We start from the raw sequence: 18,345 nt of genomic DNA on the forward strand, positions 1-18,345 counted from the left end.
GAGAGTTTGTTTTGAGTATATGTTGGTTCACTGAGCTCCACTGATCCAGCCAAGACATTTAAATGCCTGCTTAATGTGTCCATGTAGGTTTTCAGTTATCTAATGGGTGTCAATGATTTGGACCCTATGAATCCCTGGCAGCTTCTTAGTGAATGCACACTCTTATCAACTTTCACTATTTTCTGTTAACAGCCAAAAAAAAAAATAGAAAAACTCGGTATTACTAGGCAGATGCAATGCAAAAAAGTTCCCTGAAAGTTCACTAGAAATGTCTAAAATTTTTGGTTTGAGCTCACACTGCACTAGAACATGATTTTAAACACAAAAGCATTTCTTGTGGACCTAAAGTAATTTTATATATGCTTTTCAAAAATCAGCCCAACTTCCAGTCTCTCAGTTAACTTATAATGCCTGTCCTAAAGAGGTAAATGCCACACTTGCTGTATTTGCTTCACTTAAAGCTGATTTGAACCTTTAAGCTCATGGTCTTGCCCACTGGGATTAAAGATACTGGTTTTATACCACAAAAAGCTTGCCCACTGGGATTAAAGATACTGGTTTTATACCACAAAAAAGAATGGGAAGGCCTAGATTTTCACAGGAAACACAAAATGCTTATTCTTTCTCTAATGCAAATGGAGGAAAATCTGATGCAATTAATATTTTGAGTGTTTTTGTACAAGTTTTTGAAGTGTGTGTTTCTGTATTTGTTTAGTTTGAGTCTTGGGGGTAAGGAACCTCTTTTATAAAGAGGACAAATACACCCAGCATCAATAATTATTACAAAGTTTGCAAAGACACTTCTAAATACCTTTATGTGGTATGTACAGACAAAGGTGTAACGAAAGTATAAATGGTTATGTTTGGCACTGTCTGATTCAGTGTTTTGTACCTTAGCGCTGCTGCCATGCTCTTTCCCCCTAAGCATGACCCCTAAGACCATTGTATAACCATACTTCACTCTCATCTCAGCCCCAGGTTATTGATACTTTCTCTTGTCCTTTCATTCCTTTTCCTGACTTTACATCTCACTTCAGCCTTAGTCCTTGCTACATGCTACAGGTTCCTGACCACCTCTTCATACTGTAGTTGCTTGCCTTCTGCCCCATGCCCACCACCCTCTGCCAAGCAGGAATTAAAGATCACAACCTCAAATTGACCCAGCTGAACCTCTGTACCTGGCCTGCAGAAAGGCCAGAAAATCAATCTGCTTGGGGTAAGAGGTGTGATGCGAGGCTTGGTCACCCAGGTTGGAAGCAGTGACTGGTGGTGCTTTCTCTGGCTGAGAGTAAAGCAGTAATGTTTGCAGCAGGATACTGTGAAAGCCTGAGTTCTGCAATCTGTGCTCCTTCCACATATGAAAACACCATCTCAGACTCCAGCTACTACAGAGAAGTACCGTAATTTCACGACCATAAGGCACACCGGACTATAAGGCGCACCTCCCAGGAGTTGGCAAATTTCGCAACTTTGTAGATCAGATAAGGCGCACCGGACTATAGGGTGCACTTCCAGGTTCGGGGGAAAATTTTAGTCAAAAGGGTGCACCTTATAGTAGTGAAATTACTGTACTTGTTTTCACAGAATCATCGCACGGTTTAGGTTGGAAGAGACCTTAAAGATCTAATTCCAAGCCCCCTGCTGTGGGCAGGGACACCTAGACCAGTTTGCTTAAAGCCTCATCCAACCTGGCCTTGAAACATTTACAGAGATGGGGCATCCATAGCTTCTCTGGGAAACCTGTTCCAGTACCTCACCATTCTCACAGTAAAGAACTTCTCCCCAATATCTAAACTAAATCTACTCTCTTTCAGTTGAAAGCCATTACACTTTGTCACATCACCCTGTAAAAAATCGCTCCCCAGCTTTCTTGTAAGCCCTAAAGGTACTGGAAGGCTGCTACAGAATCTCCCTGGAGCCTTCTCTTCTCCAGTTATCCAGAAGATATATTCCCTCATATACTCATCAGGCCATTCCTGACTCCTATAGCAAGGTGCCACCCTCCCCTGTGAGCGGCTATTGATCTACTGGATATCACCATCATTCCTGCAAGTTACAGCCAGAGAACTAACATTTGCTCACTATTTCTTTGAGTTGAATTCAAGCATGAAATTGCTATCAATGCCATCCTTACTTCCTAACAAAACCCTTCCTGCTAGGATGGTCAAGGAAAATATTTTAAGCCCTGAAAGCTCCTTAAAGTTTATGGATAATGGCCATCCATGTGAATCAAACTAAAGCTGACAATCCCGAAGGGCCACATTACTTTTCCCACAAAAACACATGAATGTAGCACTTCTGTCCCACACTTGGCGGGTTATTCATTTATTTTAATTTGCAGCAACCGTGACTGAGTTACATTCATCTTCCCAGATGTTGTTAGCGATGAAAGCTGAAGGAACAAGTCTTTTCTGATGTTGATGTACTGTGTGCCAAACCTCATCTTGAGCCCCTGGCTCCTGCTGTACTTTTCTTGTGTCTGTACTGCTGCCTTGTGATAAATGAAACTTGCAGAATCACACGTACTGTGGTACAGGAACAAGCATCTTGTCTGGGGAGTGGTCAGTGCCGGAGGCTAAAAACTTGGGTTGTGTGTACATCTGCAGAGGCTCATGTAATAACTACGGTAAAGTTATTATAACTAAAGCAAAGGTGCTGAGGCTTTGATTACAAATGTCAAACAAAATGGGAAACAAAGCAAGGCTGAGGAAGGAAAAAGGCCCCAGCCCTGTGTTCTCCTCCCACCACCTCATCACAACAAGCAGCTTTTCTGTCTTTGTCTTATTAGCTCCAAAAGCCTTCGCAGTCTTGCTTTCTTGGCACACTTGTAAAGTCCTGGGAAGCTCAGAGTTTTCTCTCAGTTACACTAAAAAGCCACAGATGGTCTAAATGATCGTTTGTAAATAAATGAATAATCAGAACCAAAAAAGCTCTGCAGAAACCCTCTTCCAGCGTCTTCTAATTTTTTACAAAATGCCTCAGAAACAGATTGCATACTTCACCAGCAGACTGAAACAGCCATGTTACCAATTTGTGCAGATGGAGATCAATTTTGTCTCAGCTAATTTGGGGTTTCAATTTCCACGAAGCTCTTTTCCGCTGGAAGCAGTGAAGTACCAGATCTCTGTTTGCTGAATGAGATGGGCACCAAAGGAGCAGCTCCCATTTCCGGCTCACATCCCTTAGCTGCAGACCCATCCCTCAGCTTGGATGTGAGACAACCCCCCAGCACAACTGAGGCTAAACCTCTGCTTTCATGTCCCTGCTCTCCCCTGGGGCACTGCCTCTGTCCACACCTGGGGGCTGAGGTGATGGTGCTGTGTCCAGGACCCCAGGCTGTCCAGGTGACCTTGGACCCCTGTATCACAGAGGAAGCCACACTGTCTCCTGTGGGATGCTCTTTGAAGTCCAGGCTTGGGGTGAACACCTGCTGCCAGTGGGGACGTGAGAACAGGCCAGGTCTGGGGGCACATAGGACTTTAGAGCACCCCTTAAGGCACCAGCTCAGGTGAGTGGGACAGGCATAGAACAAGTCTGAGCATTCATCTCCTCCCTTGACCCTTTATAGAATCACAAAATGACTCTTTGGGTTCGAAAGCACCTTAAAGATCATCTTGTTCCGAGTGCCCTGCCATGGGGAGGGGCACCTTCCACTAGGCAAAGCCTCATCCAACTTGGCCTGTAACACTTCGAGGGATGTGGCACCCATTTTGGCTCTGACATCTCAAAGTAAAGGGATTTAAAACTGATGCTCAGCTGCTTCAGAGCTTCGTGAACACCTGGTTCCTCAATATATTCCCAGTAGTGCTCCTGGTGGCCCAACTACCTTTAGAAAGAGCTAGTCAGTACATACCCACATACATGCATACAGTGCATGCATGTGTGCGTGTATAAATACACACATATATATATGTACTAAGCAGATATCTGCATGCACTTGCATGCCTATACGTGCTAGCAGTCAGAACTCAGATGTCAGTGTAGACAAAGCAGGTACTTAAGGATAAATGAGGAATTAAAGCAGCTTTATCTGCTGGATAAAGTGATAGTTGCATCCTGCTTTCCACATCAGGCAGCCCTTTCTTTTGACAGCACATTTCCATGAGGCTGTGGATACAGGAGAGGAAGCCATTTCCCAGCAAATCCTCTCCTGTCCCAACCTCAGCCATGAGCAGAGAGGCTCCCTGTCACCTTGCTGATGAAGGAATTTCACTCTCCCTCTCCCAAGTCTGTCAGCTCCTCAGAAATAGTGACAAGCTGTTGCAGCAGCCAGGGCTGGATTTGCCTCATTGAAATGGAATGGCATGGCAGGATGGCCATGATCTTCCTGGTGGAAAAGACTGAGATTTTTTCCACCTCAAAATCAGACACAGTGTCTCAGCTAAGCTGCCACAATGGTTATTTTATTTATGCTACTTGCAGTAGATTCTCTTCCACATACATAACATATTCAATGGATGTATTTAACTGCACTCTTCCAGCCAGAGACTGCTAGATGGAGACAGAAAACTCCTTTTCTAAGCTGCAGGCTTCCGTGTTTCCATCCAGTCCCAGTGAGGGTGTTCAGCCACCAGGGCTGCTACACCTGCTATGCCACATGTGCCACATTTACAATCCAGTTGATCATGGGAGAGGGAGACTTAATAACTCCTTAAAAACTGCATACCAGAGCCTCTTCAGGGCATTGCATTTTAAAGAAACACAGAGGGGAGCCCATAATAAATGTTACAAGGGGAAATACCTGTGGCTGATAAGAAGCTGAGCAGATGACAAATCACAAAAGCCTCCAGAGAACCCCTCAGGAGCAGATAACCTTGAGACGTACCTGTATATAAAGATTAAACAGCAACCTGAACTCAGCAGAGATTTATAGCGCTTTGCAAGCCTCTTGGTTTCACTGTTTGCTTTTGCAGTAGTTTCTGGACTTTATTGTTAGTTTCTGTCTGTTAATATTCTGCATTAGCCCAAAAATATAGGTGTAGAGAAGTCACCCCAGAAAAAACAAAGAATTTATGTGAAATATTTTACAAGGAGATTTTATAGATCAATATCCCCAGCAAATGAGAAAGATAACCAGGAAAGGGCACAGTGCACCTGTGAGCAAGGTTGTGCAAAGATACTAATGAAAACATAAAGGATAAAATGTATTGACATGTTTCAGCTTACTGGCTAAATCTGGTTATTCATTCCTTTGTAAGGGGCAGGTCTAGTTATTATGGGCTATATATTTTTGGTAAGATAAGTATGTGAGGCAGTAAATGCCTGTGTGAGTACGCTTCAACAGGAAGGGTATGGCTACTGCTGCTATCTGGGGCCTCTCACAGAAAATACCTATGGGTATAAAAACCATAGCCAGTTGCAGACTGGGTGAAAACCTGAAGCAGAGAGCCTGTTCTGCCTAATGGCCAGAGAGAGAGAGACTCCAAATGGTCAGGTGCTATAATGGATATCAGGAAACACTTTTTCACTGTAAAGGCACAGGTTGCCTAGCAAGGCTGTGGACTCTTCATCCTTGTAGATTCTCAAAAGTCATTTGGACACCATCCTGGAAGCTGGCCCAAGGTGTCCCTGTCTGAGCAGGTTACTGGACCACATGACCTCCAGAGGTCACTGCCAACCCCAAACATTCACCGATTCTGGCATTTTTTGCTTAACTACTGAGTCACTCCAGCTTCAGTCAAATGCCTTTGGCTCTTTGTCTATTTAAAGGGTTTAACTTTGCCTGGTTTGCTAGGATGGGAGGGTTGTTTAGGGACAGGTTTCCACAGACTGCTAAAGAAACCAATTATATGTGTGGCAGCCTGGACCACAACGCTGGCTTCACTTTGGAAAGGAAAAATACTTGGTGACCACCAACATGTTTTTCCCCTAGCACTGCCCTTTCAACTCCCAACCGAAATCTCATGCCACTGGGTCACAGTGCAGCGAGCAGATCTTTCAGACAGACCTCTCATATGGATGAGCTTCCCTGTCAGACGCTGGACACGAGGCCTTGCACGCTAAATCCATGGGTGAAAGTCTGCACTGCCAGAACTCTGTCTAGGAGGTGGGCAATCTCCCTGGGTTCAAGGATGATGCTGATGTGATTTTTTTCTGCACGTAGAGAAGGAACTGTGCTTATCTGATCTAGTAACTCAATGTGCAAAGTTGAAGGTGGTTACCAGAGGCCACTCCTTGTTGTGCTCATAGAGAGCCAGACGTGTCATGTAAGATGTACAGTAATTTCACGATTGTAAGCCACACGGAGTATAAGCCGCACTTCCAGGTGTTGGCAACTTTTCGTTCTTTGTCCATACATAAGGCGCACCTGATTATAAGCTGAACGTTACAATACAGAGTGTGATAAAAGGTATCTGTTCTATCACCATCTGTTGAGGGTGGGGACAGTGATCCTTATCTCAACAGCAGATATTCTGCTAATGGCCATCCATTGAAACCAGGCAGGGCATTGTTCTTTATCTTTTCACAACCCATCCTTCCTCCAGCCAGTCATTTTCTGCTAATGGCCCATTGAATCCCACTGTGGGACTGATAAAATTACTTCATCCCATTGGAAGTTGCTCCAGCCAGGGGGAAGAGCCCAACATTTCTTACCAAAATAAAAACAGAGGTTTTGGGACACTAAGGGAGCCCCTTTCTCCACTGGACTCCAGAGGAAAACTGGATTTCTCCACATCACCACTGGACCTGCGGAGGGAAACTGCACCTTCTGCAGGAGCACTGCTCCAACTGAGCCACATCTGTCACTGCAAGAGGATGCAGCCACCATTGAATGGGACTGCTACCAACACCCTGCCTGACGGGGTGTCAGGTTGTACTCTGACTTTGTCAGGGTTTAGAGTTTGTTTCTTTGTAGTACTGTATTTCTATTTTAATTTCCCTAGAAAAGAACTGTTATTCCTAATTCCCATATCTTTGCCTGAGAGTAGTTTGATTTCAAAATTATAGTAATTGGGAGGGAGGGGGTTTACATTCTCCATGTCAAAGAGAAGCTCCTGCCTTTCTCAGCAGACACCTGTCCTCCAAACTAAAACAGCAACTTTTCATTCTTTGTCCATATATAAGCCGCATGTGATTATAAGCCGCACTTTGGGTTCAGACCAAAACTTTAGTCAAAAGGGTGTGGCTTATAATTGTGAAATTACTGTACGTACTTAAAATAACGTGCCAACCTCTCATTCCAAGTGCACTGTTCAATAACAAAGAGGGGAAAAAAGGGGGAGGGATTAGATGACAATTGAGCAGCTGTTTGTGCAAGTGGAAGAAATAACTTTTCAGGAACAGAGCATGGGTCAGGGCAGAGGACGGTGTGGGCGTTCACTGAGGAGGTCAGACTAAACACGCAGCAATGCATTTTATACTTACGGCACTCTTGAGAGAAAAAAATGAAATTAAACACACACAGGACACTGAGGAAGAACAAACAACTTATTGTGTGGAAAGGAGAAGTGCTTTGGAAGGGCCAATGTGACTATCTGATTTTTAAATTCATCATTGGTTTGAGAGATGGAAGATCTGTTATAGCACAGATTTGGTTGAGAAACATCTCTTCATAAGGCTCAAAGGTCTCCAAACCACTTTATTTACTTGTTTCTCTGCCTGTAACCAGGTAACACTATGGCTTTTACTAGATAAATGATTATACTGGTTAAAAGTAAGCCGACGGGAATTCAGGGGAAGGGGAAAATTAATTTTAAGCAGAAATTTCACCAGCAAGGGGGATGTGCAGCTTCAAGCCTCTGACTTTACATCCAGCTGTCCTAGACTGGAGTGAACAAACACTCCCCTGGATGCACAGGTCCCGTACAGATACTGCATATCAACTGCACCAGCCTCCCAACACAGAGAAAAGAAAGGGGCAGAAGCAAAGAGTTCCCCTTTTAAAGTACTTGGGGAACTCAGATTATATAGTAATGCAGAATATTTTTATATCATCCCAGGACATTTTTGTTTATACTGCTGAGTGCTATTTTATTTGTTCCAGCTTTGCCACAGATGCACAAATTCTGTGAAAGGAGAAAGAATGTCTACTCTTTATGATGGCTTTTAAAAAATCAGAAAAACAAGTAAAATCCATTTCTTAAGTAAACATTCCATTAAAAAAATCACTATATGTTTATAGAAAACAAAGATTTAATTTAAAAAAGTTAATAACTAGGTGTTCCAGAAGGTTTGAGTCATCCACAGTAATAATTAGGGGGTTTGTTCCATACAAAATGCTTTATTTAACCTTCATGCCTCCATTCAGATAATTGTACAAATGCATACATTTAAAGGTTTAAACTCTATTTCAATTCACAGCTCAATTCATAGGAAAGTTGAATACAGAAAAGCAATGCACCAACAAAATATGTCTGAGACACCATTTAAAACGATAACACTTGTTCATTTAAATCTTTGAGAATAGAGTGGAATAATCATCCTCTGACAGAATTTCATTAGGGGACTCCCTTTACATTATCATAGGGCAAAAATCACCTTTTTACAGTAAGAGGAAAAAAAGCTCTGAGTATATTTACAATACATACACTATACATAAATACAAGAACAACACTTACATAATATTAATAAACTTATAACATAGGCATTGCCTAAACACTACATAGTATATAAATGCAGAGGAAACTATTGGGAAATTAGATCTTCAGAAGTTTACTTTAAGTTTTGAAGAAAAGTAATTTTTGTATTTAAAAGCTTCTGAAAAGAAGGCAAAAGAAAGTCTAAAAAACTAATATATTTGCCTGCTAGCACTGGTATTTTTATTCCTTTTAAATGTAGGAGCTCTATTGACACTACTATCTCTATGGGGTTACTGATAATGGCCCTCCCTTTCGCATCTTATCTAGGAAAAAGATTGAGGTGCTGTACATACTAATTCCATTGCTGTGAAGCTTCAGTCCCAAATGAATCGCTTGGTAAACTACGGGATGTTTTTGTATTTTTACACAGGAGGATCAAATGAACACTCATTGGTACATACAACAGTAATGACCCGATTAGAAGGAACAGTTTGGGGCCAAATACAATCCCATCCTTAGGTTTTCATTCAAATAATGCTGCAGGGGAATTTGCTTTGTCCATAAGTAATTTGGCCAAGAATGATATTTTTCAGTATTGTTGTTTTTTCCTGAACACAGCTGTAAGAACTTTCTGATTTAATGGTATTTTTGACCCCACATGTTGATAGCAGTGTCCAAATCTCTCTTTCCCTTGATGTGTATGAATGCATGTGCCTGTGTGTGGGTTGAAGGTCTTAAGGCTGATGATGCATGAAACTGAAGTAATTAATTACTATCTGTGTATATCCTATGAATGTGCAAATGGGAAATACAACTTTGTAAGGATAGACAGAAGGTCAAGAGAGCATATTGTGTAGGTGTTCAGTGAAGAACTTACATTACCAAGGAAGCCATGTATAGGACAATCAGGAAAGAAAGAAACCATGAACATTTTTTAAAGATGGAAATGAGTAGTGAAAATGTCTGAAACCAGAAATGACAACAACTCTGAATCGTGAAAAATATTAGTTCAACCATGAAGATTTGGTTCAAGTTGTCTTTCCAAGGCTCTTTTATTATCTAGAAAGGCAGGGAGAGGGAGAAAAGTGTTATCTGAACCTATTTGTGTGTTTCATGGTTCATGCTTATGACAACCCATCAAAACCATCACCTGTAGTCCCATATCAGACACTGAATTACTGTTTTTTAAATGCTGAGGTCACAGCACAGAGCAAGGTTTAGCAAATCAATGTATGAACCACCTCTTCTTTTGTAAGTGAGAGCCCTTGGCTCACTGAAACTTCTGACTCTGAATAGGGAAAGACGTTGCAGCTCATTCATATGGACAACAGGATCTCAATTAAGTTTTTTTAATTCTTATTTTTGTAATAGCTGAAATTCACATGCCCAGTTTTGTTTCTCTGGAGGACTGAAAAACTCTGTATCGAATAATGTAAAAGTTACCACAAGGGTAATTATTTCAAAATTCAAAGTCAGTGAGCACGAGCTGCTATAGAATAATGCTGGCAAAGCAAATAAAAAAAAAAACAAACCAAAAAAAACCCAACCCCCAAAAAAACTCCCCTCCAAAAGAAAACCCACTCCACAAAAAAACCAACAAAACCAAACCCAAATAAAACTAAAATCCCCGAAAAAGTAAAACCAAAACAAGACAGACTAAAAATCCAAACAACAACAACAAAAAAGGAAAATAAAAGAACCCTTACTCAGAGTTTGCTTTTCAAAATAAAGGGGGAAAAAACCTGTCTCACCTGTCTCATTTTGGATGGTGAAAACAAGGTGCCCTTTCCTACTGAAGAACTAACACATGCAGGGCTGGAATCAGTCAAACCTTCCAACATGGCAGTTTTCTAAGGGTGCCCATTGTATTGTTGCTGCTCCAGAACAAAGAACTGAACACTCCTCTCCAAGAAGGGCTCAGGTACTGGGTAGGAAACTAGATTCCTTTGTCCTTCTGATGACACAGTACCTGGTGTTCTCCTGAAATCCCCAGCCTGAGTTGTATTCTTCTATGTGCTTAATATCTGGAGCTAAGCTTGGGACAACAGAGTAAGTATATGCATGTTCTGATGGGATTATTTCTGCCAGTGTTTAACATTTAAATTTGTTACTGAACAAGCAACCTGGTCACGTAATTAATTCCTGTGCATGAATATCTAATTGTTACATGTGCGTCCACATGCACTTTTTTTTGGGGGGGGTTGTTTTTCCACTTGCACGTTCATCTGAGTCTCAATGAGACTCCAGTGACAACCCACTGATGGCAGCAGAAATCTAGACAAAATGCAGGATTTTTCAAATACGAAATTCTGCCTGGATAAATGACAGGTACAAATTCAGAGGATGGAAAGCAATCTTCCTTTGCAAAGGTATCAGGACAACCAGTTTCATATGATTTCCAATAAATTAATTTTTAAAAATAGAAGAAGCATGAGGGCTGGCATTACAGTGCTATTTTAAGAATCCATTAGCAGTAGTTAATATTTACAAAAAAACTGAGAAAAAATAAGAGTGCAAGAGTCACAGCTGGCCATTTTCTGGTAAGATCAATTAAATCTACTGATGCAAATGTTTAGGCCACTCAATATAAAAATCTCCATACTTCATTTTAGGAATATTGACTTCTTGTTTGCTATTCAAATAGTCTCTAGACTGACAGTCCCTAATTTTTGACTCATTTGTCCCCAAAACAATGAGAAGTGATCTATTTTGTCCACTCATGAAGTCAACCAAGATGGTATTAAATACTACAAGTATTACATGATGAAGAGAAAGGAGACATAAGGTGAACTCTCGTGTTTCCAGAGTTCAATGCAGAGGATTTTTCAAGAGAATCCCTGTTCTACCACATTCCCTAAAAAAAGCTCAACTGGGCTTATTGCTGGTTTTGGATTACTTCACTAGAGAATACCCTGGATACATGGGCATATCCAACATAAATTGGGAAGAAATTCCCCGAAACACTGCTTTGACAATGACCTCTAATCACACCTACTGAGAATCAGTACAGCTACGAGTCATTTGTAAACTAAGATTATTTTCTTCTTACAAATATATGACAGATGTTATCTGAGAAAATAACTAAAACTTCTAACACAGTATCTCAACATGTGAACATACAAATGGCACTTTGTGTTTGTTTCTGTGCTGCATTATTGTTCTCCAAGTAAAATTTCATTTCCACCTTATTGTTAACAGAATTCCATTGTTATTGCTGTGTAAAAGTATAGGAACATCCCATCATTTCTAGTTACAGGCACTTTCAGTTTCTGTTTCACCTTTAGAATAGATTTCAGGCCATCTCACTGAAGTGTGTGTGTATTTTAAATGTCAAACTGTCCTGCTTCAATGGATGTTCTTGACATGTTACTCCACCTAGAAGACTAAACTCCCCTGGAATCAGCTCTGCCTATTTCAGCTCTGCAACCTTTAATCAGGATACACTGTAGTTGGGGAAATACAAGAAGAAATAAAATCCTATGAGTGTTTGCCATTCCTGTTCATTGTAAAATGCCAGAAGGAAAAAAAGAAATCACAAACTGCCATACCTTTCATATGGTTTTCATTTTGTTTAAGCATTTTTTCCTTTATTCAAAGACATAGAGCGTTGACTTGACACTGAAGGACTCAGTATAACTTTGCTATATCACACACCATCTGCAAAACAGCAAAGAAGTGGCCACTCCATTTTGCAGAGAAAACATGCTCTGATAAAACAGAACAATTTACTTCTTGTGTTTTGAGCTTTGCAAGGCATTATCCTAACAGTCTTCCCAATGAAAACGGAAGATAAGGATTGTTTAAAAATGTATTTAATTTAAGCTATTTAACACCCCATGTAAAATTGTGAGTTGGAAAATATTTCTCCGTTATCATGTATATTGTTACAAGTACAGTAAAATACTTTCAAGTTACTTTGATTTGTAAAGATGCAGTATCCTTACAGTTACATTTTTATGTCAAAACCTGATTTATTGTGGAGAATTTAGGTCTTTTCAATGTTCCAGTGGGCATGACTTCATAAGCATCCATTACACAGCAACTGCTATGCTATAGCAAAACTGTGAAAATACAACAATTTCTTTGTGCAATTCTCCAGTCACGTATCACAGACAAAGGATAAAACAATAGCATGAGCTGGTTTCTTAAGGTAGCATTTTCCGTAACAGTGTTTATTTAAAATTCTTCCTTTTCTGTTTTTTTGGTGGTTTTTTTGGTTTGGTTTTTTATTTAGTTTTTTTCCCCTAGATTTTAATTTTAAATAAACTACTTGTTTATTACCTGCACATGGGTAGAGACACTTGGAAGTGCTGGGGTTCATGTGCATGAGTGTAAGGATGAGCATGTGGGAGTAGCATGGATTTACTGAATAATCTAAAGACTTGACTGCTGTGGAAGATGTAGTTTCATACAATGACCTTTCCAAACCCAAATTAAAACTAAAAAGTGAGTGGAATATTATTAGTCACACTAACTCTGATTTTGAGACACCCACCTTCAATAAAAAAGGAAGAGATTTTTTTTGCATTAAACAGCATTTATTATCAGAAGATAAATTTATAAATGGCAACTAGAATACATTTTCAATGTAGCTAATGGAAAACGAGACTTATGATCACTGTTATTCTCATTAAAGGGGAGAAAGGCCATCCAGCTATTTGTCCATGTTCTGCACTGCAAGTTTACCCAAACATCAACATCACTGATGTAATTTTCAACACTGTTAATTTTGTTATACATTACTCCAGCAAATAATCATATATACAAGTCAGTCTAAAACTATTTAATTAATTATGTAAGGATGAGAAAGAATAAGGAATACTGCATCTTCATCCCCAAGTCAAAATTGGTGTTGCAATGAGCAAATTGCTGAATATAAGGGGTGCTCAAAAAATAGTGACACAATTAAAAATTTTAAAAGTTCTGTATCAAAGCTGTTTGCTCATTATATTTTCCTAAAATGCTGGTTCTTGAGGTTTCCTGACAAATCCATTCAGAACTACTGAAAATATGTGAAATCTGACACTTCATGGCATAATTTCCCTTGCAAGCTGTAACGTGCAATGTCACGGCATGGTGGACTGAAATCTCTGTCTTTCTGAAGGAATGCAACACTGCACATTTGGTATCCTCACTGTTCAATTAAGATGGACCTACTGGATCGTTTCAGGATGAGATCTGTTATTTCTGCATGTTACACATGATGTAAGTCTTTGCCACAGCCATGAAACATCACAGACCTGTGGTGGGGTACCAGGATTTTTGAGGAAAGTACCCTGGAGCAATTGCCCGTGGTCTTTGCATGAACACAGAAACTTGGCAGGTCTGAACCATAGCCAATAAAGGCAAAGACACACTGAGGATCTGGGAGACATCAGCTCCACATTCAAACATCCCCATCCTAGAGAGAAACTTCTCTTAAAATACTTCTGAAGGGGACAAAAGCCAGAAAACAACCCCACAGAGTAACTGGCATCAAAGCCTGAAGGTGCTGGTATGAATGAGAACCTCATCAGGAACAATACTGTGTACTTGAAATCCCGTGGTGGACTACTGCTGGTTGTACAAGTCGTCTGCAGGTGACAGCAGCATGAGAAGCCCTTGCACATGTGCTGGAGGTTGAGGATGTACTTCCTGCCTGTCAAATAACAAAATGCAGCACACACTCCTTTACCTTTTGGCTTCTTTCTCCTACCATTGCCACACTGTGCCTGTGTTCCTTGGTGTTAGTGCTGCTTTAACCCTCTATCACTTTGGGGTTCTTTCAATAAAACCAGACCCTCTTTCTGCTGCAGTGTTTCCAATGCTTAAAGGCAAACAGCTGAAAAACCAGGGATTCACACAGACCAACCTCAGCCTTGGCAGATGAGCCTCTCCAGGGTCTGTCATACACATGCTCCTCCACAAGGCATTTCAAAGCTGAATGCTAAAATTTAAGGCCTCTCCATTTCTCTTGTAGTTTCTCTATCTTCACTGACTACAGGGCAAGCCTAAAGAGGAACACTGATTTCTCCCAATTCCACCCTGCCTTTGAGAGTAACATCACATCCTCCTGTATGCTAACAGAATGCCCAGCAAGAGTTTGCTCAAGCAAACATAATTTTCCATGAGAGAAAAAAACCCCACAGATCCCAAAAGGAATTCTGTATGCCACTGGTTCTTCAACTGAATTACTGCTATTCAAATAATTAGTTGGTAAAATATTCTTGAGCAGGAAAAATATTTTATCAATGAAGTTCTACCTGACCTGATTTCTTTCCCTAAATGCCAACAAGGACAGATGCATTTAAGGGGATGATATTGAAGTACACAAAAACCAGACCTCAGACATAATCCATGAAGCACTTCACACACAATACTCTGACAACCAGTTTTTTAAATCAACAGTAGTAATACTGCTGGTAAAGACACAGTTTTGCTGCCCTGCAATTCCTCATGGTCTATCCAGAAGCCCTGCTCTGTCTCTGATTTGGAGATGGGTTCTAGAATGTCATCGGATTTGGCAGAAGTAGATAACTGACACGGTCAATGGGAATTGATTGAGGCATTTCTCCCACAACAGCTGTGAGTAATTTGTGTTGAGTTACTCTGCTGATCACTTGGCAGTGGGAAGCCTGACCTTTTACAGTAGTAAGTTCTTTCAGAGAGCTGATAAACTATCCATACTGGGGAATATTAAGGATATTTAAAGACAATCAAACTCTAGGGTCTTGTGAATGCTATTATAAGGTATTATCCCAGTCAAATTAATCCTCAATTAACTGTAACTGCTTTTGTATCTGTATGGGTACTCTGGGTGTTGTTTTTTTCTGAAAGATTTCCTTGATTTCAGAATTCCCCCAACATTACTACATTTACTTCAGGAATCTGATATTAACTGAGATAGTCAAACATTTGAAAACAAACAAGTGGCATCACAAATTTAATCTGTGCAATTCCTGGAACAAAATATTCATAATTAAATGCATTGCAAAAGACCTTTATGTTTACATCTTTCATCTCTAAGCTATGAAAATCTCAACACTTGGAAAATATTGCCAAGCCTCCCCTTTGTCAAATTTAGCTGAATAGGCAGATCCGTGTGAGGAAAGAAAACAGAAAAACACTATTCTGTTTGCATGAATAACTGATGACTAAGAGTTTCTCTCTTTCCTACATAATTGAATTAATACAAATTGGTTTGCAATTATAGGGCTGTATGGGAATGATCAAGAATTTCCTTTTATTTAATCTGAAAAGGCTTGGATTGAAAATCCCAGCAGAGGCAGCCACTGGTACCCATACAGAGGGCCATTTATATCATACTAGACAGCTTGCAAAATCTTGTTATTCCCTAACTCCCAGGGAGAAATATAATGTCTTGCAGAGCACCACTGCAGAAATATTTCTCTGTCCTACTTACAGTTCATCTACTACCTCCTCAACAATCAACTCTTTCCTTTATCTTTCCTGCTTTCCAGACACTAGTATTATGTTAAAGGAAATAAAAGTACTTAACTGTGGCACCTAGCGGGTCAGTGAAACCAGCAAAAAGATTAACTTAAATGCTTAAGTATTATATGCTCTTTCTGCATACCCCTCACTTCTGTAGGTGTGGAGTAAATTATTGTCTCAAGAGCCATTTTATTCATTATTGCTTTTTCTCTGCAAGAGATGCAGCCGTTTCTTCTCTGTTTTTTGTTTTGATGATACATTCAATTCCATTTCATGAATGGCTATACCACTAACCTTGGTACCAGCAAGTACAAGATCTGACTATTTCCTTGGGTTGAAATAATGGCTGTGGGGAGGAGGATACCTGCATGAAAGAAAACGGCACATTGAGAATAGGGTAGTAGTTTTAGGTGAGCTCTTTCTACACAAATCAGAAAATGGATCTAAATAAGTCCATGGTAAAATACAGATACTTAATATGATATTTCAGCAGAGATGCTGCCGCCCTTTGCTTATTTTACAGACTTCAACAACAACAAAAACAACGAAAGAAAAGAAGGAAAAAAAATAAAAGAAAAAGGTTAAATGGCTGGTGTACTCTAGGGCATAATGCCAAATTGCAGTATGATATTAAAATGCCACCATCATTATTGCAAAAGTCTGATCAAGCAACCTTCCAGCTCCGGCAGTGGGACCTCTCCAGCAGAATCTTCTTGCCTACTCACACACAGCTTGTCTGTAGCACAGCTCCAATGCAGTACTGACACCGGCCAGATGGTATTGGAAACAAGGGGGAAAGATGGCATAATACAGATCTAGCGGTCTTGCTCTCATCATCATCATTATCATCATCGTCCTCATCATCATCAGTTCGTGGTATCTATCCTCCAATCAGCAGTGATTTTTTTCAGGAACAAAATGTCTGGCAGCTGAGAAAACATACAAGCTATAAACATTTTTTGTCAAAGGATGCAGCATGTAAAGTAATGCCCATTCCTGTAGCATCTCGGCTGCTATTTCCCAGGTGATTGTGATGACACTTTCAGGGGGTAGCCATGCTGAGGGGCAGACAGGGTTAACTTCAGATGGCGAGGAGAAGAGTGGCACTTCTTTTCCTGCTTTTTTAAAACTTCTGTTATTATTTTTTGTTACAGACATCAGGGAAAGCCCTGCCTGTTAACACTGTAGAGGGGGATTCAGCCCTGCTGAATTCACTGTGGGTAGTTAAGAGACCCAGCTCTTAAACTCGGCTGGAACAGGTAGCGTTTCTCAAACCAGCATGTGCCTGCGGCGGTGGAGCGCCAAGTGATCCGAGCGGGAGAAGCTGCGGTCACAGTCTGCACACTTGAATGGCTTCACTCCCGTGTGCTTGCGGTAATGCCTCGTCAGTTCATCGGATCGAGCAAACTTCCAGGTGCAGCCTTCCCAGGTACATTTGTAGGGTTTTTCTCCTGGGAGAAACAAAAGAGGGGAAGGGGGAAAAACAGGTTGTGACTTTCCCCTTGTTGCTATTAATCCCCACAATCCCCTCTGCACGCTTCCCATGAACACGCACTGCCTAGGGGTTGCTTTAGGCCAAATTACACAATTATGAGGTACTGGGATCTGCTGAATATAAGGAAAAGAGCCTTGAGATTTATCATTCCTGTGGCATTCACATGACTAAGAAAATCAACAGGATTAAGGCAATAATATAGATTCTACCTTGCAGGGGTGATGCAAGGATTAACATCAGGACACAGGGCTGTGTAATTATTCTCATGATTACCATACAAGTTTGCAGCCTCATTTTGTCAGGCTACACTTTCTCCCCAAATGACCAGATTACCTGATATTTCTGCAATTTACCATGAGCTGACACAGATTTCTCATTATTCTATAATGTTTATGAAGGTTTCTGATTATTTGTGTAAACAGCACTCCAAGACGTTTCTTAGTAGGCTGGTAAAAATAAACTACAATTTCCTAATGAAACATAAAAACTCAATCTGCAAAACCTCCTCATTATTTACTGCATTTACTTTCAGTAAAATTAATTTTGCATAAGATGTTACTAGGAATGGTGTACAATTTTTACATATACTTAGCCATGGGACTTGCACAACACTGCTCATAAACACCCATTTACTTTAGTGAGCTCAGACTGGGGCTAACGTAGATTTTTGGAAAGTCTTGCTTTATATTTAAGGGTAAGAATGATGTTGTATCATGTCAGAGGAGAAGATTAATACAGCCAAACTGGATTTTGTGCTTGCATAAAGCAAACTGTTTAAAATCCCATTTCTGCCACATTTTTAGGCTAGACTTCTTTGTGACTTCTGTCACTCACCTTCAGCGTCTATAGAAATGCTCTTGGCAGGTTACCTTGGTACCACAGTTCAGCATAAACCAA

General features: G+C 40.5%; 1 protein-coding gene across 5 annotated transcripts in view; it reads right to left on the reverse strand.

The window, feature by feature from the left end:
• Nucleotides 1–11,544: 11,544 nt before the first annotated feature.
• Nucleotides 11,545–18,345, reverse strand: part of KLF12 (Kruppel like factor 12) — a 238,090-nt gene continuing 231,289 nt past the window's right edge. For all 5 annotated transcript variants that reach the window (XM_033052030.2, XM_033052032.2, XM_033052034.2 and 2 more), the window contains one exon: nucleotides 11,545–17,404. In XM_033052030.2, coding sequence (XP_032907921.1) covers nucleotides 17,223–17,404 — 182 coding nt within the window. In that variant the 3' untranslated portion in view covers nucleotides 11,545–17,222. The remainder of the gene's footprint in view (nucleotides 17,405–18,345) is intronic.

Source organism: Catharus ustulatus, chromosome 2 (genome assembly GCF_009819885.2).
Source record: "Catharus ustulatus isolate bCatUst1 chromosome 2, bCatUst1.pri.v2, whole genome shotgun sequence".
In the NCBI taxonomy this organism is placed as follows: Eukaryota; Metazoa; Chordata; class Aves; order Passeriformes; family Turdidae; genus Catharus; species Catharus ustulatus.